Below are 22,691 nucleotides of genomic sequence, written 5' to 3'. Positions count from 1 at the left end.
ATTTACACCACAACATTTTTATCTATTTTTATATATTTACTGTGTCTAAACACAATCCAACAATATTGAGCCCTGATTCTAAAAAAAATATATATTACGGATTATGCAAAAGCCTTTTTAAACCTCTAGCAAATCAAACACTCAACTAAACAAATGTATTCAAAATAATTTGCTTTTGTCACGTTACATGTACTCAAATATCTACAGGTACTACAACTACAGGTTTTTTATTAATATGTAACATTCAAAGAGTCAGGAGGACGGGTTGTTGGGTGGCATGGATCCTTATTCTCTGAAGAGAATCACGATGGCAGCAATGGCTTGGTATGTGAACAAGCTGATGGTTCAGATGGGCCTTAAATCTTGAGACAAAAACCCAACACAACACGATTTCGGTCTGATGTTGTCTGTTGGTGTCATGTTGATCTCACATGAGCTTCATGGAACTCTTCAACTGAAAAGACGGTGAACTGATTCTGTGGCACATGGATCTTCATACCGCTCTGACTCATCACACAGAGATTGTGGAAGCACTTTAAACTGACACCTCTGCCTCTTTTCTCTCTTTTTAACTGCAGTGTAAATGCGGCCGTTTACTCAATTTAACTCTTTAAATGTTGCTTTATGGTTTATCTGCAATGAATGTCTGCAAATATATTTTTCCTTCGTTATTGTAATGTTCAATATTGGAATGCATGTGATTACAATTGAACTTTACACCTTGTTTGTCCAGCAAAGTATAATTATATGAATTATGCACTAATGGCAGACACGAACGCGCATACATTGATTTGACTTTGAATTATTTAATTCAAACTTTTTCCGGTGTGGGGTACTTAGCACCTTTAACTTATTTTTTATTTTATTATAAACTTTATTTTTCTTTATTTTTCTTGGTTTAGGACCAGTAAGTATAAAATTTGCACGTCATAAAATATTATACGTAAAAAATATTATACGTCATTGACCCAAATACAATAAGCACGCTTTGAATCACAGGTCTATTCTTGTTTCATCTTCTTGTCTTCATTCTTTTATTGAGTAAACACACCCTTAAAGAACTGATCATTACTGTACATTCTACCCCATGCAAGTATGAAACATTTAATTATTGTTTTTAATATAAGTGACCCTGGACAACAAAACCAGTCTTAAGTAGCACGGGGACATTTTTAGTAATTGACAAAAATACATTGTAGAGGTAAAAATTTAGGATTCTTCTTTTTGCCAAAAATCATTAGGATATAAAGATCATGTTCCATGAAGATATTTTATATTTTTTTCTACTGTATATGTATAAAAAATTATTTTTGTGAGTGGATAGTCTACAGTGCCTCAGATAAACAACTTCATAGGCGATTTTCTCAATATTTAGATTATTTTGAACCCTCAGATTCCAGCTTTGTAAACAGTTGTTGTTCTGCCAGACAGTGTCCTATCCTAACAAAACCATATTTCAATAGAAATCTTATTTCTTCAGCTTTCAGATGATGTAAAAATCTCAATTTCGAAAAATGGACCCTTAAGACTGGCTTTGTCGTCCAGGGTCACATATTATATTATTTTATTTAAACATTATTTAGTATTTGCTGCTTTTGTACAGCTGTGGGTGTGCAGAATCTTTTAAACAATAAGACATTATTGTAAAACATAAATAAACAAACAAAACAGGTCTGATTTGAAGATGATTTGTCATTTGCATAATATGTAAGTCTGTTTGACTCGATTTTGCGAACGAGTCAATGTGACGAACCGGTTCTCAAAAACCAACAGAGTTTATCCACAACTGGACTAAAAAGGACCTATGAGAGCTAAACTATAAATTTGTTTGAATCATAAATACCAACATCTACACGCCGTAGATAAGTGATATATGTGTCCACAAAAACAAAACAGAAACAGGTAACTTTTCTCACACGACTCAGCTGAAACGATCCATTCGAAGGAACCGATTCCCTAAACGCGGTGTGTTCATGAGGTTAGAAGGCGGGGTTCAGTCACTTCAAACAAATCATTGCCGCCACGCTGCACTCAGTTTGCTTTCAATGCAACTTTCATTTGCGCGAATCTGTTTGGGAATCTAATTGAAGAATCGTCAACAACTTAAGACAGCGTTTATTCATGTGAGTTTATACAACTTTTGTAACTGAACGATTTAACGCAAGCCACGGATTGTTTCACGTAGTTAATGTCAGGTGAACGCAGTTTAGGAGGTTGTCGGTGCCTTCATTTCGCATTTATAAGAAAAAGTATACAATGCATGTGTAATATGAGAGAAATATAAATGGCTTGGATTCTGCTTAATTAAAGACATTAAACTTTGCACTACTTTACATTACAATGCTATCATGAATGTATTGCCCGGATGGCTGTCCAGCTTCACTTTCATGTTGCCCTTGTGCTGCTGATGTCATTCAGGTTTTCACCACTGGTTAAACTTGCATGATATCTGTAATGCCTTTTAATTTAAATGTTGTAACATCTATAACTTAACCTGTGTGTAAATGGTTTTATGATGTAAATGATAGATAATCAGAGTTAAGAACATTCTTTATGGGTCAATTCCACTTATACTATAGCACTGCATATTTATTGACATGCAAGGGCGACCAAACAGTTGTAAGATCAGGGACCTGCAGATGTATCAAGTAATCCACCCCATTTCTTTCGGCTTTCTTGCACAAGCATGAGATAAACAGTATTGCCCTTGTGTTTAAGTAATGTGATTCCTTTTGACTGTGGTTATCAATGCCTTTCCCCACCCATGTATGTATCACACCGCACCTAGCAGGTCTTTTCAGTATAAGGCTTTGTCTGGTCATGTTATTCCAATAATTATTTGAATGTTTTGGGGTGTAGTCGTCGTATGTTATATCACAGATGCGCTTGGGGGGCAAAGACTAGCAGTGCAATAGGTGTGGATGGAATAGCATGGAAGAATAGCGGTACGTTGGAAACCGTGGCCATGCAATAATAATAACCCTCTTTGCATGCAACTACCACAGGCATTGTCACTTGATACAGTAAGAACGAGGACGCATATGTCACCTAATTATGATTTGTGTTTATGAGGACCTTATGACAGTGTTATGTAGGTCATTGTGAGTTAATATCATAACCTAGAGGTGCAATGTGTTGACTATAAATTTCAGTCAAGTTATTAAATTGTTTAGAAATTGTATTCTGCACAAAGAGAATAACGATGTTTTCAGGATCATTGAATGCTTTTTTGCATTTGTGGTATAATAATTTTGTCCATTAAATATTTCTTTCATTATTTACTTACCATCATGTCATTTTGAAGCTTTATGACTTTCTTCTGCACAGAAGAAGAACACAAAAGAAGATGGTTTGTAACCGAACAACGGCGGGAACCCATTCACTTGCATTGGTTTTGTGTCCATACAGCAAAAGTGAATGGTTACCGCTGTTGTTCGCTTACCAACATTCTTCAAAATATCGTGTGTTCTGGAAAAGAAAGTCATTCAGGTTTGAATTGACAAAAGGGTGAGTAATGATGACAGATTTTTCATTTTTGTTATGCACCACTTGAACAGAAATAGGCCAAATGAATGCAATTCACTTCATTGCATATGTGACACGTAAACCAAGTATTGGCTGACTGAGACTGAACACTTTTTGCGCATCTATTCTATTTTTAACATCAAGTTCCACACAGGTCTCTTCATCTATCTCGACCTTTCTATCTCTCCTGTCCCTGTCCATCTGTGTGTACGTGTGGAAAAAAGTACATGGTCTGCTGGTGATAATGTCTGCATATTCCCAAAGCTGTATTTCCCCCTTTGATGTCACTATATTGGCAGCCGCGACCCAGCCCACTGTTTTAGAATCTCGTCCAGGAACAACAGGTGTGTGTGTGTGTTGACATGTTTATATCCCGGTGGGGACCTAAACCTGAATGCACACCAACACATGGGGACTCGTGTCACCGTGGGGACCAAAATTGAGGTGCCCACAGGCACAAAAGCTTTTAAATTGTACGGAACAATTTTTTTTAAATCTTAAAATGCAAGTTTTCATTGTATAGTATACAAAACATTGCGCCTATGGACTGTCCCCACGGAGATAGTAGACTTTTATATGTTAGTGGGGACCTAAACCTGAATGCACACCAACTCAGGGGGACTCGTGTCACTGTGGGGACCAAAATTGAGGTCCCCACGGGCACAAAAGCTGATGAATTCTTCAAAACAATCATTTTTGAAAATCTTAAAATGCAAAAAGTTTTCTACGATCTTTAGGTTTAGGGGTTGGGTTAGGGAATAAAATATACAGTTTTTACAGTATACAACTCATTACGCCTATGGGCTGTCCCCACGGAGATAATAAAACATACATGTGTGTGTGCGTGCGCACCTAGCAAATGGGTGACTACTTTTCTTGAAGATCAGGTTGCCAGCATCACTCGGTCCTGTAGATTCATCCTCTACAATATCAGGAAAATTAGACCTTTCATATCCAAGCATGCTACGCAGGTCCTAGTCCAGGCTCTTGTTCTGTCAGAACTGGACTATTGCAAATGCGGCGCGCTACTAGTTGGACTTCCTGCTTGCATGACCAAACCTCTACAGATGATCCAGAATGCAGCGGCAAGAGTGGTCTTTAATGAACGAAATAGAGCACACTTCACTCCTCTCTTCATGAAGTAAAATTGGCTCCCTATAGTCGCTCGCATCAAATTCAAGACTCTGCTCCTGGCATACAAGACCACCACTGGTTTGGCACCCCCTTATCTTCATTCACTTATGCAGACTTATTTACTTGCCAGATCCTTACGCTCTGCAAACGAACAACTTCGTGTGGTGCCATCCCAAAAAGGGAAAAAATCGCTTTCACGAAGCTTCTCTGGATCGGTTCCACATTTGTGGAATGATCTGCCTGCTGCTACAAGATCAGCAGATTCTGTCGCCATCTTTAAGAATCTGCTGAAAACACATCTCTTCCGTCAGCACCTCAATGATCATTTTTGATTTATATATCTCTATAAAAAAGCATGCTTAGATAAACTAAACTTTGCTCTGTACACTGCTGTAGGCATTGTGAGAGATGTTTTTATTGCTCTTATGCTTTTTGTTGTCCTAATATTTGACCCAATTGCTTCCATTGTTTTTCCCACCTTTAAGTCGCTTTGGATAAAAGCGTCTGCTAAATGACTAAATGTAATTAACTGTTTGTGTTTAGACATTTATGCAATGCTTAAAGTGATAGTTCACCCAAAAATGAATATTCTTTAATTATTTATTCACCCCCTTGTCATTTCAAACCTTTATGACTTTCATTCTTCTGCAGAACACAAAACAAGATATTTTGAAGATTGTTGGTAACCGAACAGCCCCGGACCCCATTTACTTCTATTGTATGGACCCAAAACCAATGCAAGGGAATGGGGTCCAGTTAACGTTTTTCAATATATCTTCTTTTGTGTTCTGCAGAAGACAGGTTTAAAGGACAAAAGAGCGAGTATGAGGATTTTTTATGTTTGGGTGTACTGTCACTTTAACAAGGTATTCAGAGTAGTTCTTGATGGTGGAATTTATGTTTTGATTTATGAACAGAACAGCTTATTTGGAAGAATTTTTTTTAATGCAGGATGAGATTTAAGCCCATTAGCCACCCCTGGATATACCCTCACAAGAATGTAGTGTTTCAGCTTTGTTAATGTTCGGTTAAGCCCTCAGATTGCGTTGGGTTTTGTGTGTTTTCGCTTGTGCTTGTCATTTACCGGCCATACAAAGCAAACAGTGTAATACTTCCTTTGTAATTCATTAATATTATAGTGTGTTTATTTATTTTGGTTGGCAGTCTGAGTTGTGGGTTTGGAATTGAATTAGCTTTATCTCCTCAGGGCTGACTTTCTCCATTGACTTTATCACAATGTAACTTTTCACTGTCTGAATTATTTATGAAATTTCAGAGTCGGTTGATGAAGATGCATTGGATCAGCAGATCTTTGTAAAATCGAGGACCACAATGTGAAATATGTCAGTCATGTTAGGGGTTTTGTATTTGCTTTGATGATGCTGAATAAAAGTCAGGTCATATTGTGTATCATGTGCCTGTTTTTTCTGATTGATGATTTAATTGATACTGAGTCAAGTGTTGTTCATAATTGTTAAGGATTCAGAGAGTAATAAAACAAGTGTTTTTAAATCGATTAGTCGCGATTAATCAATTCCAATATGAATTCCAAGTTTGTTATTATGTAATATGTATTGTTAAATGTAGCTACTTGTAAAAAGAAACACAAATTAATATATATTTACATAAATATATATTCATTTATATTTTAATATAATTTATATAATGTATAAATATATGTATTAGTTAAATTTCTTAAATATTTTACATACATCTGCGTTTTTGTAGTTATAAGTACATATACACGCCACACATATAATATTTATTTTGCAATCGATTAATCGCGATTGAAGATGCATAAATCCATTGCTGTGTATTAATGATAAAACATTTCTCCATCACATCAGTGGGATTGAGTATGTGAGCACATCAAGGCAGGAGTCATGGCAACGGGAGGAGAAACCTCTTCTCTGGCCGAGGATGAGAGGACCTCCATGATGGACATTGATGATGTGCACATGGTCCTGCAAGGTCAGTGTGAATCATAATCATTATCTAAAATTTTTGATTAAATTGTCAATTATATCCTGTTAGATGAGACTCAATTCTGATTCTGTGTATTTATAAGGAGCATTGATTTGAAATAAGGAAATAATCAGGTTATCTACTGTGGCAAGGCGATGAGAAGTTATGTCGTAAAATATCCTGTGGCATTTGGCAAACAAACAAATCTCTTGATGAATGTGTTTCTCACCACCTGAGATTTGCGGTTTGCTTTTTTCTTTGTTTTACGAGCACTCGTCTATTTGTCTTTTCTTTCTGAAGTTTAGGGTGGATACCGTAAACTGTTGACTCATGAAGTTTTCCCACAAAAACATGTTCAGAGAGGGCGTGCTAAAAGATCTGTGTTGTTCGCTGAAGAGCAAAACGTAACTCATCTTCATTTTTTGGAACCTGTTCATCTTGAGTAAACCGGGTCATGAACATACTAACTCGAGCCTATCAACTGTAACAAAGCAGGAATATAAGCCAGAAAAATATAAGACAACACAGATCTCAATGTGATCTCAGGTTAAAGTGATAGTGAGTGAATTTAAATTGTGTTTAACTTGGCATATGCTTTATTCACAGTGGTGCATTTAAGGTGCACATTTTAACAGTTCGGCTTTCTAGGAATTGAACCCATGACCTTGACGTTGATAGTGAATTTCAAGCTGTCACGTCTCTTGTTTCATTGCCTTTGACTTTCACTGTTGTGTGGGGGTCATTTCACTCCATGTCATTAGCGTCTGTAAAAAACATCGGTGTGTCCGATGCCGTTCAGACAATCTCTGCTTGCATGGTTGCCATGTTACCAACTGTTTGTTTGCTATGACGACCAGGCGGTCTTAAAGCAAGGCACCTTCACTGAAGTGACATCATATGTTTGTGTCTAGCGCAGTGATGCCTCTAGTTAAAGATTTCCACACACTATTACAAGTTAACCTTTTTAGCTTGGTTTTATGAATGCAACTGTTCTATGTCCTGTTCATTTTATGTATTTTGTGCATGGTGAGACTTCAGATTCATATCATATTTACATACAGACTCATATGGTCAGCCTGGTTGATCTTATCCCATGAAACTGAATGAACATCTCCCGTGGGAAAGGCCCATGCAGTCTACCTCTAGTAGTATAGTTTCAGCTTTAGCCGGCTGGGTTCCTGCAGATTTGGCATTTCAGGCAGGTTGAAAAAATGCTAAATGAGGGAAAATTGAAGGCAGAAAAGAAGGAACATGGCATCTCTCAGATCAGTAATCCAGGTTTCCAGTATTCATACAATGTTCCAGGGTTATAAATAGATGTGTATGAATGACATGTGTGTTTTATGTGCTATGAACCAAAAGCCACAAAATTGTCTCCTGGCATGATCTGTACATGTTTGTGCACGGATCCGTTCTAGTTACGCCGCTTCACTTTTTCCAACACACTTCTGTACACCCTTAAAAAACAGAGGTTCACAGCGATGCAGTAGAAGAACTATTTTTGTTTCACAAAGAACCATTCAGTCAAAGGTTCTTTAAAGAACCATCTTTTCTTTCTTCTTCTTTTATAATCTGAAGAACATCTTTCGCCATAAAGAACATTCCGTGAAAATGTCAATCTTACCACAATTTTTTTTTACCGTTTTTTACTCTGGTAACGTCTCCGATTGAAATATTTGGTGGTTCAAATACGCATGTGAGATCTCTCTTCAAATTTATAATGATTTTTCATAGTCACGTAAGTGCCATTTTTAGGATTGTCACATCCATAGCGCTATATATTCCTCATAAACGGACACGTGAAAATTGATATAAAGTAACTATTTTATGTTCTATAAAGAGGCATCCCTTCTCCATTCATTGGGTATCATTGCTTCAGGATTGTGCATTTTATTTTACAGAAATCCTAAAAAGTTTATTGTCTCCCAAAAACGACGTCCTTTTTTGTCACATCCATAACGCATGTTTATTTCCCTTTTTTGAAATATTTTTTTTCATATACTGACATTTTTTTATGTTTAGACTTAACTTAGGGTTCAGTCAAATATAAACAGATGGTTCAGTATAATCGTTACAAATTCATTCTCTGAGCATTTTTATGTCACGTCCATACGCAGAATGTCACGTCCCTAAGGCTTGAATTGCCCGAAACAGAAATGTTCTTCAGATGTTAAAGGTTCTTTATGGAACCAAACGATTCTTCTATGGTATTGAAGAACCTTTTGAAGCACCTCTTCAACATACAGCATGTTTGTTAATACAGTATGTGTTTGTAAATCGGGGTAATATTGTCAAGAATTTTAAGGTTCTATATGCACTCTGAGACGTTTGGAGGTTTTGAGCTTCAAAGTTTTCTAAAATCAAAATGTACACCCAAAAAGGAAATTTCTGTCATCATTTACTCACCCTCTTGTCATTTCAAACCTATATGACTTTTCTTCTTCTGCAGAACACAAAAGGAGATATTATTGAAGAAAGTTTGTGACCGGCAGCACACATTCACTTTTGTGTTTCGTGTCCATACAATTGAAGTGAATGGGTGCCGGCATGGTATAGTCCCAAACTTTCTTTCAAATATCTTCTTTTGTGTTCTGTGAAAGAGAGGAAGTCAAACAGGTTTGAAATGAAAAATATCCACCTCTCTCTCTCTCTCTCTCTTTTTCTCTTTCTCTATTTCTCTATTTCTCTCTCCTGCACACAAGTGAAAGTGTCGTCTGCGCATGCTCCTTCTCCTGCTCTCATGTGGCGGTGTCGCTTGCTTATCCGGGAGAATTGTCCAATAAGGGACTAAGAAAAGTTGTTGCAAACAGTTTTATCTGTTCGAAAAAAACTTTCTGAAACCTGTCCAATGGCTGGGGGAGTGTATAGAGCACAGAAATAATACGTAATGCGCCCTAAAATCGATTTTTGACAAGTGACAAGCATGAGAAGACGCACGTTTAACATTGTAGAGAATTCAGAATTCATGACACATCGTTGCAGGGCGGCTTTAAAAATGTCAGATAGAATCTTATAAGTGATGATGTAATACTATCTAGAGTTGTCAATTTATTTAAAAAAATAATGCTTTATCAGTCAGCTTCATTTTTTATTTAGTTTATTCTGTGTTGTTGTTTGGCAAATGAATCACACTAATAACACGAGTGGAGATAAATTATTTTTGATATATGTGTACCATTATTAGAATAGAATACTGTCACAGTTATTGCCAATATTTTGTGATGCCTCTTATAAAATACATGATATTATTTTATTTAACAGTGGAACAGGAGCAGATTCAAAAGAGAACTTTCACCAACTGGATCAATGCTCAGCTTTCCAAGGTAAGTGCAGGAACATCTCAGAACTTTCACTTTTACTAATAAAGTTTCTGAATAACATCCTTTTTATTTACAAAAACAGCACTTGTTTTTTGACAACACAATATCTCACTTAAGTTCATTCTTCAGTCATACATCAAACCATGCATTCGAAAATTGATTGTGCCCTATCTATCTTTGACATATGTATATAGAACAGAGTTTGGTTATTTATAGTTCTCACCCGGCAGCGGTGCTCTTCAACGGGCGGTAACATGAGCCGTGCACCCCTCCGGAGCTGCCTGGATACCTTTCAGGCACAAGCGATCTTGAATCTCCTGAAGCAAGTGATAACCTGTCTAGATCTTTAATGATCTGCGTGTTTTTATATGTTTGAAGCTTTAATGCACTATTTCTGTCTGTCTTTTTTGGTCAACTTATATTTTAAGTTTCATTTTGAAATAATTTTTTTAGGGTTTGGTATTATTATTTTAAATTTTATGTTATTTTTTAACAAAGCTCCGTTGCTAACGCCTTGCAGAATGCTCGCACTGCTGACTCAAGCGGCTTTTCCGCTGCACATTTCCACACTGTAGACACTGCAGTCATGCTTTCGTTTACCAAACTTGCATTATGGCAGCGGCAAAATATAGGCGATCAGGTAAAAAAAAAATTGATTGGCTCCGATCTTTATGATCAGCTCGGGACATCCCAAAAAAACACAAAAACAAACATTTAAACACTACAGTGGTGGTAAGACTCAGATGACCCTGATGTGTGTTTCAGAGGAGTCGTCTGACCTCCGTCCAGGATCTGTTCTCGGATCTTCGAGATGGGACTCGACTGCTGGACCTGCTGGAGGTGATGACCGGCCAGCCCATGGTGAGCATGTTTCAAGTTCTGGGAAGTTTATTTACCGAAGTGCATTAATGTCTAAAATTTTTTTATATCCCGTATAGAAACGGGAAAAGGGTCACGGTTTGTTTCAGCAGAGAGGAAACATCGAGACGGCTTTAAACTTCTTAAGAAGTAAATCAGTAAGTGGTCCTTTTTTAATCCAACACATGTTTTGGACAATCTTAGTGTTTTTTTACTAGTAAAATGTGATGCTTTGTGCATCCTCAGATTAAACTGGTGAACATAAATATCCCAGATATATTAGAGGGGAAACCTTCTATTGTTCTGGGCCTGATATGGACTATCATCCTACACTGTCATGTGAGTATAACAATAAAAGTACAAGATTATGACTTAAAGGAGTATTTGACCTCCAAAATGAAAATTCTGTCATCATTTACTCGCCCTCTTGTCATTTCAAACCTTTATGACTTTCCTCCGCAGAACACAAAAGAAGATATTTTGAAGAATGTCGCTAACAGGCTCCCCCTTCACTTGCATGGGATACAATAGAAGTGAATGGGGAGGCTGTGCTCTTCTGTTACCAACATTTTTCAAAATATCTTCTTTTGTGTTCTGCGAAAGAAGAAAGTCATAAATGTTTGAAATGACAAATTTTCATTTTGAAGGTCAACTACAACTAGCGATTATCGTGACGTCTTTGGATTTTAGGTAAATACATTAAGTAGTGACCTTCTTGTTCCAGATAGAGTTCCAGATCTTTCTGAAAATGTCCTGATATATTTTCCTGATTTGCTTTCTAGCAGTAACTGCCAGCTTAATATTCACACTTCTTTCCATTAAAACAGATTGAGGAGTTGGCCAGCACTCTCTCTTTTGGCTCTCGCTCGTCCTCTCTGGACTCTCTGTCCAGCCTGGATTCTGCATCTGGATCTCCAGTCAGTAGTCCAATTCCTCGAAGAACATCACCGCTCCACACCCGCTTCCGTCTTACTGCTAAGAAGTCTCTGCTGCTGTGGGTTCGGGACCAGTGCCAGAAGTAAGCATTGTTTGATTTGTGGATGATTTTCTTTAAGTTTCCATGCCTATCTCTCTCATTTTGCACTCTGGAAATATCTTCAAATCATTCATTTCCCAGAGTTGGTTGCACAGCTAGTGTAAAGGACTTTAAGTCCAGCTGGAGGAGTGGTGAGCTGTTCTTGGCCATTCTGTGTTCTCTTCGCCCAGATCTGGTGGATCTCTCCCAAGTCCAAACCAGCAGCCATCTGGAAAAATTGGAGAAGGCATTTCACCTTGCTGAGAAAGAGCTGGGAATTCCCAGACTGCTCGAGCCAGAGGGTAAAAAGAGCTCTTTATTCTTGTCTGGTGTACAAGTGTTCTCTCTGGGTAGAGGACTATTGTGTTAGCAATGAAAAGGTCAAGGGCTTAAACCCTAAGAAACACACATACTGATAAAAAGTATACATAGAATGCACAGCAAGTTATTTTGGATAAAAGCAGTTACTGAAGGCATAAATGTAAAAACATATTTTTCTGTTTGTGTTGAATAGTAACTTTTGCAAACAAAATACATCTTAAAAGCCTGATTTGTGTGTAATTGGTTTTCTTGCCATACAGTAACATAAAATGTAATAGAAATTCTCATTAAGATAATAAAAATTAATGATAGGGCTATTATTAATAGTGCACCATATGAAATTGCAGTGTTATTTTAATGTTAATGTACGTTGAGTTTGTAAAATCTTTTTCTTCTCAGATATCGATGTCAGTAACCCCGATGATAAGTCCATAATGACATACGTTGCTCAGTTCCTGCAGTACTCCAATGATCTGCCTTCAGCTGATGATGAGTTTGAGGTAAGACCACCTCGTACCGAATCCCTAGTCGGATCTGTCCCTTTGCTTGTCTTTCAATTGCACATTTCGCCTCTCTCCCTAGCCATTTTAAAAGGGTAGTTCACCCGAAAATGAAAATTCATTCATCATTTGATCACCTTTATGTCATTTCTTTCAATTGCAGAACATAAAAAAAGATATTTTAAAATACAATGGTAACCTAACAACATCGGACCCCATTGACTCCTGAACACAAAACTGTTGAGACGGTTCTTAAAACATTTTCTTTTGTGTTAGCGTAAGAACGAGCCATATACAGGTTTTGAATGTCATGAGGGTGAATAAAAAATGACATCACTTTTTTTTTGGTGAACTACTCCTTTATAGGGATACCTCAGGCAAGAACAAAATGTCCCCATGTTTTACTCGCCCTCACGGCATCCTCGCTGAATATGACTTTCTTCTTGAAGAATAATGCAGTCAGAGTTATAAAACCAAGTATCGTTTTACTTCCAAGCGGTAGAATGGGAATGAAAGGTGGTACATTTTTTGAAGCTCCAAAAAGTGCATCCATCCATCAAACAACTAGGACATGAAACTAGAAAGGAGGCTAGACATTAGCGTTAATAGCGCTGTTAATATGGATATTTCTCTTAAACAAACGCATCGATTTGCTTCAGGAGACCTTTGTTAAGACCATAAAGCCATTTCAGGTTGTTCTGATGGATGGAGGCACTTTTTGGAGCTTCAAAAAATTGCCTCCCATTCTACCGCTTGGAAAAAAAATGACTATTATAACTCCGACTGCATTATCCTTCAAGAAGAAAGTCATATTCAGACAGGATGCCTTGAGGGCGAGTAAAACATGGGGACGTTTTTTTTCTCGCCTGAAGTATCCCTTTAATGGGTCTTTTTGCTCTCTGTCGCCCCCCCTGACTGGATGCAGCTTCAATCTCTGCTCTTTCCCACCTGCCTCTCTCCTGTCAACCTGCCCTCATTCTTCACTCCTGCTGTGCTGGCCTCCCCACTGCACCAGGTACAAACACCACACTGTGCTTATGTATTCCTCTACCGTTCCCTCTGTCAAAACATCATTCTAGAGTCAGCTTCTGCAAGTCTGGACTCGGTTTCATCACGTTTCGTATTTTGAGAAATCATTTTGTTTAAGTTGAATGTCTCCTACAATGCCCTCAGGCTTCACCCAATCAGAAAGCCAGAGAGATGACACACTGGTTGCAGCGAGCCTATCAGGAGTTACTGGAGGCGTGGACCTCCGCAGAAGTGAAAGGATATGCAGAGAAGTATCAGGTAAATGTTAAATACTGTAAATTATATATGTCATGCCTTCTCACAAAATGTGTTTTGATAGCCCCTGCATGTGTCATTTACTTAAAGGCATTCCAGAACTTTGTAAACAGTTACTATGAGCAAAGATCTCCAGTTATCCCACTGCTCAATGCAACAAAACGCTCTGCTAAACCTAGCGAGGACCAGCAAGCACTGAGGAAGACCTGGGATACCATGGAGGAGAAGGTAGGTCACTGATACAAACTTTATTTATTGGGAGTCATTCATCACATCTTTCGTTTTGTACAGCATGTGAATTATGCATACATACCTGCACATATTAAAGGGATAGTTCACACCAAAATGAAAATTCTGTCATCATTTATTCAGCCTCATGTTGTACCAAACCGTTATATGACTCTTTCTTCTGTGCAACACAAAAGATATTTTGAGAAATTGTCCATTCCAGACAATGGATGTCAATGGGGGACAGTGTTGCTTGGTTACCAACATTCTTCAAAATATCTACTTTTTTTTTGCAGAAGTAAGGAAGTCAAACAGGTTTGAAATTACTTGATGTCGAGTAAAAGATGAAAGAATTGTGATTTTTGGGCGTAAAACTAAAAGTACAATTTAGGATACACCTCTTACAGAAGCACAGTAACTTTTTGTCACAGTGTCTTTGTTAGAAAAGGTTTTTCGCTGTAGTAATAACAGTAATTTGTGCGTAATTACTATCAACCAGCCCTAAACATAACCTATCCTTAGAGTATGTACAGTGTATCTTTTTTGTGTAATAACACTTGAAAAAGAACACATTAAAATCAAGTAAAACACAAATTACTATTGACATTTTTTCCTACAAAATCAAATCATCTTTGTCACACACCCAAAAGACAGGAAGTGTTTGTCCACGCACCAGACAATGCACTTACAGGTATAAGACGTGTACTTAAATATACCAGAAAACAAATAATTTACAAAATATACACATAAACATAAATGTGTACATAATGTATATAAACAGCATTTATTTTATACACATTCTACTATTTATCATTTATTTATAGTCATAAAATAAAACGATTAATAATTCAAAATAACAATATTAAAAATATAATAAAAAATATTAAAAAGATGTTGTTCTTAAACATACTATTTAAAATTATTTTGTAAAATGTATAGTTTTGTGGTAGTGCCAGTGAAATATTTATGGGCCATTGACAGTGGCGGCTGCTGATCTTTCAAAGAGGGGAAGCTCATTTTCGTCCTAAATCATAAAAATTGTCCATTTATTTATATTTAAATTCTGCCCTACGTTCATTTTCAAGAAATGCTCTGTAACCCTGTCGTACCAACTAGGTGTCTTTTCCAGTGACTTTAATTAATGAACAAACGATCTAATATATATATATATATATTTAATTCAACGGGAGGAAGTGTGGGAATTATGTTAAACTGAAACAATGAATGTGGTGTGAAATTGTGTGAAATATACGAGCAGTGTTGGGTAAGTTACTCTGAAAAAGTAATTGATTACTAGTTACTCATTACATATTCAATAGTGTAATTAGATTACTGTCCAAATTACTCTGTCCAAAAAGTATTGTTACTCATTACTAATTACTTTCTATATCCTACATCAACCTTGATTAGTTAAGTGATTCAAGAATATACATGAAACGGCTTATTGAATTCATTCAAATAATATTATTAACTGACCAAAGTATTACAAATGTGAGAATTATACATTAAAGCACAGATTTTAAAGTAAGACTTTGAATTTTGAAGTCAATTACGCTGTTGCACACGCATATATTTAACAAAGTATTTAGTTTAATTACAACAAAAGTAACTGTATTTAAATTACAGAAATCATATGAGTAATCCCTTACTTTACTTTTTCAAGGGGAAAGTAATTAAATTACAGTAACTAATAACTTAGTAACTAGTTACACCCAACACTGTATACGATGAAGGTTGCAGCAGTTTGTCTTTCGACTACACATGCAAAATCCGCGATGGGACTGAGTTGGAAATGGAGACACAGAGTGATACACGTCATAATCTGAAGACCACGCCCACACCAACCGTCTCTTTGCATTGCGAGAAGCTGCCGCCTCCTTGTCATTTATGATTTATAACAACAACAAAAAAAAATGTCTAAAAGCTGATATGTGACAATGTGTATAGCAAACAAGCTAAAAAAAAACAAGAAATACGTTTTTATAAGCTGTCGACCCCAAAGACGAGCGTTTTAGGACATAAAAGTGGATTAAAAAGAGATGACAGACCCTCCAATCATCACGCAGACGCTCGGAGTCCGGGCCAGCCCACTCCTCCATTCATCCCAGAGACGCTGAGCGTCCGTGGGCGGGACATAATCGCAGCATTATCCAATGACCGTCTTGTTTCTAAGCACTTAAAAAAACTGTTTAAAGCAGCCCCATTGAAGTCAATGGACGCTGGGCTTCAACAGAGTAATGCACCGTACGATACGGGAATGAATGAGAAGGAAATCGAGTCAGCCGACCTAAGTAGCTGATTCTGAACGAAATTGTTTTCGTTCGAGATGAACGTGTTTAACGCATTTTTAGTCAATAAAATGTTAACATAATTGTACATATATTTGACCATTAATTTTTTTGACAATTATAGGGGAAGCTGAGCTTCCCTTGCAGTCTTAAAGAAATCGCGTCTGGCCATTGATTTTAATTTCAGTTTAGGGTGGAAAATCATACTTGCTAACTTCACTTGCGAGCATGTGCATAAATATCTTATCGGTAAAATCTTACGTTCTTCATCACTTTTTCACAGATACACGAGTACAGAGCAGAACTAGATGTTTGTCTGCCAGCCCCTCTGAACATACTGGGCCAGTGGCTTCAGCATATGGAGGCGGTGCTTTCAGATGAGAGTGACACTAAAGATCACGCTCGTGCTGCCAGAGATGCCAGAAACAAGCAAGAGCGACTCAAAGTCAGTGTTCTGATGTTTTTCTCTCTGAAATGTGTATTATTAAAATGTTTGTCACTTTGTTGTGTGTTTACTATTTATTATCTCCTCAGGTCTTGGGTAAGGACATAAGTGAACACTTGGACACCCTTCATCACTACCGCAACACCGATGAGAATGGTTTTCCTCTGGTGCCTGATGAGAAACTGGATGAGATCAAGAGACGGTTCGCATAATCATCTATTCTGTTTTTCCTGTCGAGTAGACCAGCATGATGTTTTGATAGCTGCTCGCTAACATGGGATGCTGACACGCCAGTTTGATGCTTTTTGAAAGGATAGTTCACCCAAAAATCTGTTTTCCCCCTCTTGTCATTTCAAACCTGTATGACTTTCTTTCCTCCGCAGAACACAAAAGAAGATATTTTTGAATTAAAAAAACTGAACAGCGGCGGTACCCATTCACCTCTACTGTATGGACACAAAACCAATGCAAGTCAATGGGTATCAGCGTTGTTCGTTTACAACATTCTACAAAATATCTTATTTTGTTTTCTGCAGAAGAAAGTCGTACAGGTTTCCTTGGTCGGAATCCTTGGTTGCCCATCTTCATCAGAAAGACCATTCTGTTCAGTAAGCTTAGCTAATAACTAACTTTGCTGGTCCACCAAAAACAGTTTGAACCATCATGGATGTTCATGATGGTCTTTACAGCAGGGCAATCCTTCAGTTTCTATTATTGTTCTCATATTGTCTCCATCATTTTCCATAGTTTCACCAGTGCCAGAGTGGTAGTCACGTACCACAACATCAAGCTACAGTACAGAGAGCAAATGCATCATGTTTATGACCTACTGGGACATCTAAAGTCAAAACTGACCTTGTGGAGAGGACCTTACGGTTCTCAGGAGTCTGTACACTCTCTTCTACAGGACTGGCACGTATGTGACCCTATAGAGTTTAGTCACGCCATATCTTAACAGGCTAAAAATAATATTCGGTTTCTTATCTCTTTACAATATGTCCATCAGGACACCATTGACAAGCAAGGACTGGTGTCGAGGATAAAGGACGAACTCCATAAGCTGAGAAACACAGCAGTCACATACACAAACAAAGCAGCCATGGGTAAGATTGGATTGCTGGGAGTTAAAAGATCAACTTTGCCACACCTTAGTTTGAATGAAACCAAAGGGAATTCAGAATTTCTTTAACGTATGTCTGGTTTGTTCCTTCACTTCTGGTTCTCCTCCAGCTGAAGACTCGCCTGTGGTGAACAGGCAAGTAAAAGAACTTGAGGATGAAGAGAGGTTGAGCACAGAAGCCACAGAGGCGGTGAGGGGCACCATGGAACGGGTGGTGGCGGCATGGGAGTCCTACAAAGACTGCCCCTGTCTGTTACAGGTCTTGTTAGGGCAGGAGGAGGAACTACAAAAGGTACGACATGAAAAAAAGATGTAGAAGTGGCCCCTAAAAGTGTGACCGATAATGTGAGTTAATGTATGAATACGTTTGTCATTGCTTTAAATAAGAAAAGCTGCAACCCATAACTTTTGTCCCTCTATCACCACCTCTGTTTAAAACATGACATTTTTGTATCTCTACTTCTCTTTATTTTTGACGTCAAGTGATGTCTAAAATGGTAAAATGATCAACAGCATGACATAAAAGATATATTTGTGTCCCAGTATGTGAAAACCAGGCTAAAATCTCGAAACTGATTTATCTAAAACTGAGAAATCAAAGTTTTAACCCTGAATTCTATCTTTGACATGGCCTTACTCCCTCAATATTAAATAAATGAAGGTATTTTTATTATATTTCATTTATATAGGATGATTTTATGTAGAAAAATCACAAAGTGTGACTTAAGCTGGGTTTTCACTGACTTTTTATTTATTTATTTATATATATTTATTTTTATTGATATATTTGACACTTTGTAATTGGTAAGCAAAGGCGAGTGTTCAAATACTTTTCGGAGCCAAAGTATTATTTTAGAAAAATATGTTAAATTGTGCCAAAATCCTTTGAAGATGCTTTTTGTTAGGTTTCTATGCCATTTATTTGTCACGTGACCTTATATATAAGCAGGAGTCTTCCAGCCGGTCTGAATGGAGTTCACGTCAAGCCCAGCTGAACGAGGTGGGAAACTTTCTCATGGAGATGTGTGACGCCTCCACCAGCAGCTCTGTGTCGGATGAGCTCAGCAGACTCAACATGCTGTGGGCTGACTTTATTAAAAGGACTAAATTTGTGAGTTTGTAAAGATATTTCATTGAGTTTCTGACACTGAATGGAATAAACTGATTTGTCTAGAAACTGCGGGAATGTTCTCAGCGAGTTTTATAAGCTGGGTGGAGGATCTTCACAAACAATCTTCTAGGGTGTTTAAAATGGTGCAAGTATTGTTTATTAGGGTGTGCACGCTTTTTTGTTTTATAACTTTCCACACCCTTGATTTGATTGATTTGTTGATTTTAAAGAAAGATTGTTTAACAATTGAACTGTATTGTGTAGACTTAACTATGGCATATATAGGTCTTTATTCTAGCATATTCTAGCCAGGATCGGACCGGAGATGGTTATTTCAAGCAATGCTTTCCATTATCGAGTGCAGCATGCAATGAAACATATTCAATTGTAAAGAGATCAGGGCAGGTGTGTGGGTGTGGTGTCAAAGACAGAGACAAACAATACACAGAATCCGTGAAAATTTCCGGTGGCTGGGGCACGAAAATAAATAAAATGTTTTCCGTGATCTTGTAAATTGGCAGTCTTTTTCTGTAATTTGATGTTTCTTACCGTATTTCAAAAATACGTACAAAACAACTAAAACAGTATGATTCGGTGATGAATTATATTTTTGAACTCATTATTTTTATAAAACGGTTATTTTTTATGCATAGCAAGATTTCATAAAATAAAGTAAATAAAATTATATTGAGGCTATGTCATTCGGTCAGCCGTTATATGGGGGTTATAACGGCTTAGAACTCGGCTCAGCCAATCAGAACCAAGGACCAGAACTGACCGTTTTATATGCAATGTAAGTCGCATTGGATAAAAGCGTCTGCCAAATGCGTTAATGCAAATTTATGCATTTTGGCAGATGTTTGTATACAAAGTGAAAGTGCATTTAAGCTACACATTGAATCAGTGTTCCCTGGGATTCAAACCCACAACCTCTATGTTTGGTATTAAGAAAATAACATTTGTGTTAAATTCTTCTGTATTCAGGCAGTCCCTCAGCCCATCTGTGCTGCCCCAGGTGTAAAAGCTGCTCAGGGCCTGATGCAGGAAATAGGCTGGGTGCTTAGAGAGGCAGTGGAGGTGTCGTCTGGACCTTTACGTAAATACAGGAATAATCTTCAGGTAATTGTAATGCTATGATTCTTGTTCATCTCTTTTTCTTTTGCATTTGACATCTATTGTTGTTAACCTTATTTTCATTCCATGTTAGCGCATTGTCAAGAAGACAGCAGGGATAGATTTGCACTCTTTCTCTCCGTCTTCAGACTGCAGTGAAGAAACTCTTCAAAAACTAAGAGAAACTCTTCCACAGGTGAGCTTACATTCCAATCTGAAATAGATACACTACCTTTAAAAAGTTAAGATTTTTAGTCATTCTTTATATTTTTTTACATTTTACCATAGTAGTAACACTATATAATAACACAATTGTAACTGTTGGAATTTTGAGAAAAAAACATATATTGTATTTTTAAATAGCCGCCAAAGTTGCCTTGAATAAGCAAAATCGTACTATATTATACATGTATATATATGTACGTTTATTTGTAATTAGTGTTTTTAAATAAAATGAAGTTTCTTATAAAATAAACTTTTATGTTGGCAGAATTATATTGTTTCGTCTACAAAAGTTTTTTAAACATTTAAACATACATTTGGGTTTAAAGATTTTAAAATCATGAGAAACATTCTAGTCATTCGTTTCAAAACGTTTCATCTGTATTGTGTCTATTATCCGTGTAATAGTTGTTTTACTAAACATCCATGTTTCTTGACAGATGTTAGAGACTCTTAACCGTGTGGACCAATGGTGTGAATCCCTGCAGAGAGCATCGTCTCTTCTAGAAGGCAGACTGGCCGGGCTTGAAAACTGGAGCACAGAGGCCCAAGAGATCTGCCTTCATCTTAAAGAATGCCATCGTAGGGGACAACGGGGGCCATATCCCATGGCTAAAGTGAGACGAATTCTATAGTTATTAATGCGCTTATTAATGCGCCCATATGTTAGATTGAAATAAAGACTTTACACTGTATTTACATTTGCTTATGCAGGCGCTGATCCACAGAGGTTTACAGCTAGAGGGACAAGTGGTGATAAAAGTTGAAGATCTGCAGGTTCTGTTGGCATCAGTGAAAAAGAGCTGTCCCCTGCCTTACTTCAATGCATCAGGCCTACATGACAGGGCGAAGCGGACTGTCTTACTGTGTCAGGTACCAGTTTACTGCATTTTACTACAGACAAGTTTGAGTCAAGAAATGCTTAAAGTGGAAGTGCATCCAAGAATAAAAATGATCATGTTGTGTAACAGAAAAGTAGCTATTTTGAAGAATGTATTTTAGCATGAAATACAATGAATGGGGACGAAAGTTGCACTACATTGTATATTTTTCTGTCATTTAGGAGGCTATTGAGATTCTCAGTTGTCAAGGAGTGAAGCGTGAAGGACAGTCTGATGGCGACCAGCCACCTCCCAAAGTTATCGTGCGTGCATATTGTCAACCTGAGCCCCAGTCTGGAACCTTTCAAAAATATCAGGCTCAAATGTTCTCCGAAACCAGCAGATCTTCTTTAAAGAACCCGGTAGAGCCTCAAAACCCCCAAAGTCATTCCTCTCTGTTGGACACCCAGGTGCAGGCCACCGACAGCATGCAACCTAAAGTTCACACTTTTACCAGTCCTCTGTTTCTAGAGAAGCACCCCAAAGACCCAACAAAAGCCATATGCCAGGTACAACAGACAGAAGTGAAACTACCATTGCTGTCATCTGTTGTTGGCAGGACAACTCGCATAAAACCCCAGATGGATGTTCAGGTTATTTCTGTAGACTCGGGTCAAACCAGTATCACTGCATCATCAGAATCTCTCCAGACTCCTTCCTCATCGTCATCAAACCCAAGCACCATGCTACTCGAGCAAAACTTTGGTACTCCTCCAAAATCCCAATCTCAGATCACCCCAAAGCCAAGGCAAAGAGTTCTGTCCAAAAGTCACAGTCTTCCACTGCCCCAGGAGCCATTACAAACACAGTCTTCGTCACCTACATCAAGCCAAATAACTGGACTCAAGAAAGTGACTCCACCTAAAACACCAAATGAACAACACGCTGGGACAACCCCCAAAAAATTGCAAGCTCAACACTTTTTACCAACCCCACACCAAAGGGAAAAGGTTCTTGCCAAAGGTCCTAGCTTTCCACAGACTCATGAACCATCACAAACACAGGGAGAGGAAAAAGGGCAAACAAAAAAACTGGGTATCCCACCCAGCCAGCCAGTTGTTCCTCATGTTCCACTACAGAATGAAGTGTATTGCAGAGCACAGGCTTTAGCCAAGAGCAGACTGGAAAGAGCCAAACACCGCGTACAAGAACACATACAGGAAATCATTGCTGTGTTCAGTAACACAGACTTGTCTAAAAAACAAGTCAGAAGGAAGCAGGTGAGACAATTTCACCTTTCAAAATGTATTACTTGTTTCGTATAAAAAAATGATCAGGCAAAAGCATACAACATTTATTTAATTGTTTTTTGGTCTGGGATTAGTTTACTGTAGTGGCCAAAAGTCATGTCCAACTTTGGA

The 22,691-nt window shown here is 37.7% G+C and overlaps 1 protein-coding gene across 1 annotated transcript in view; it reads left to right on the top strand.

Moving 5' to 3' along the window:
* Nucleotides 1-2,084: 2,084 nt before the first annotated feature.
* LOC130433944 (uncharacterized) overlaps nt 2,085-22,691 on the top strand; it is a 100,542-nt gene continuing 79,935 nt past the window's right edge. The window contains 22 exon segments of the mRNA XM_056763751.1: nt 2,085-2,123; nt 6,507-6,630; nt 9,886-9,947; nt 10,710-10,805; nt 10,883-10,960; nt 11,049-11,141; nt 11,630-11,820; nt 11,920-12,119; nt 12,538-12,638; nt 13,812-13,925; nt 14,013-14,150; nt 16,722-16,883; nt 16,973-17,085; nt 17,631-17,799; nt 17,890-17,986; nt 18,114-18,295; nt 18,950-19,114; nt 20,099-20,233; nt 20,322-20,423; nt 20,890-21,066; nt 21,164-21,322; nt 21,513-22,550. Coding sequence (XP_056619729.1) covers nt 6,543-6,630; nt 9,886-9,947; nt 10,710-10,805; nt 10,883-10,960; nt 11,049-11,141; nt 11,630-11,820; nt 11,920-12,119; nt 12,538-12,638; nt 13,812-13,925; nt 14,013-14,150; nt 16,722-16,883; nt 16,973-17,085; nt 17,631-17,799; nt 17,890-17,986; nt 18,114-18,295; nt 18,950-19,114; nt 20,099-20,233; nt 20,322-20,423; nt 20,890-21,066; nt 21,164-21,322; nt 21,513-22,550 — 3,660 coding nt within the window. The 5' untranslated portion in view covers nt 2,085-2,123; nt 6,507-6,542.

This window comes from Triplophysa dalaica, chromosome 13, assembly GCF_015846415.1.
Source record: "Triplophysa dalaica isolate WHDGS20190420 chromosome 13, ASM1584641v1, whole genome shotgun sequence".
In the NCBI taxonomy this organism is placed as follows: domain Eukaryota; kingdom Metazoa; phylum Chordata; class Actinopteri; order Cypriniformes; family Nemacheilidae; genus Triplophysa; species Triplophysa dalaica.
Note: the sequence above shows the minus strand (reverse complement) of the source record. Positions and strands in the feature narration are given on the sequence as shown.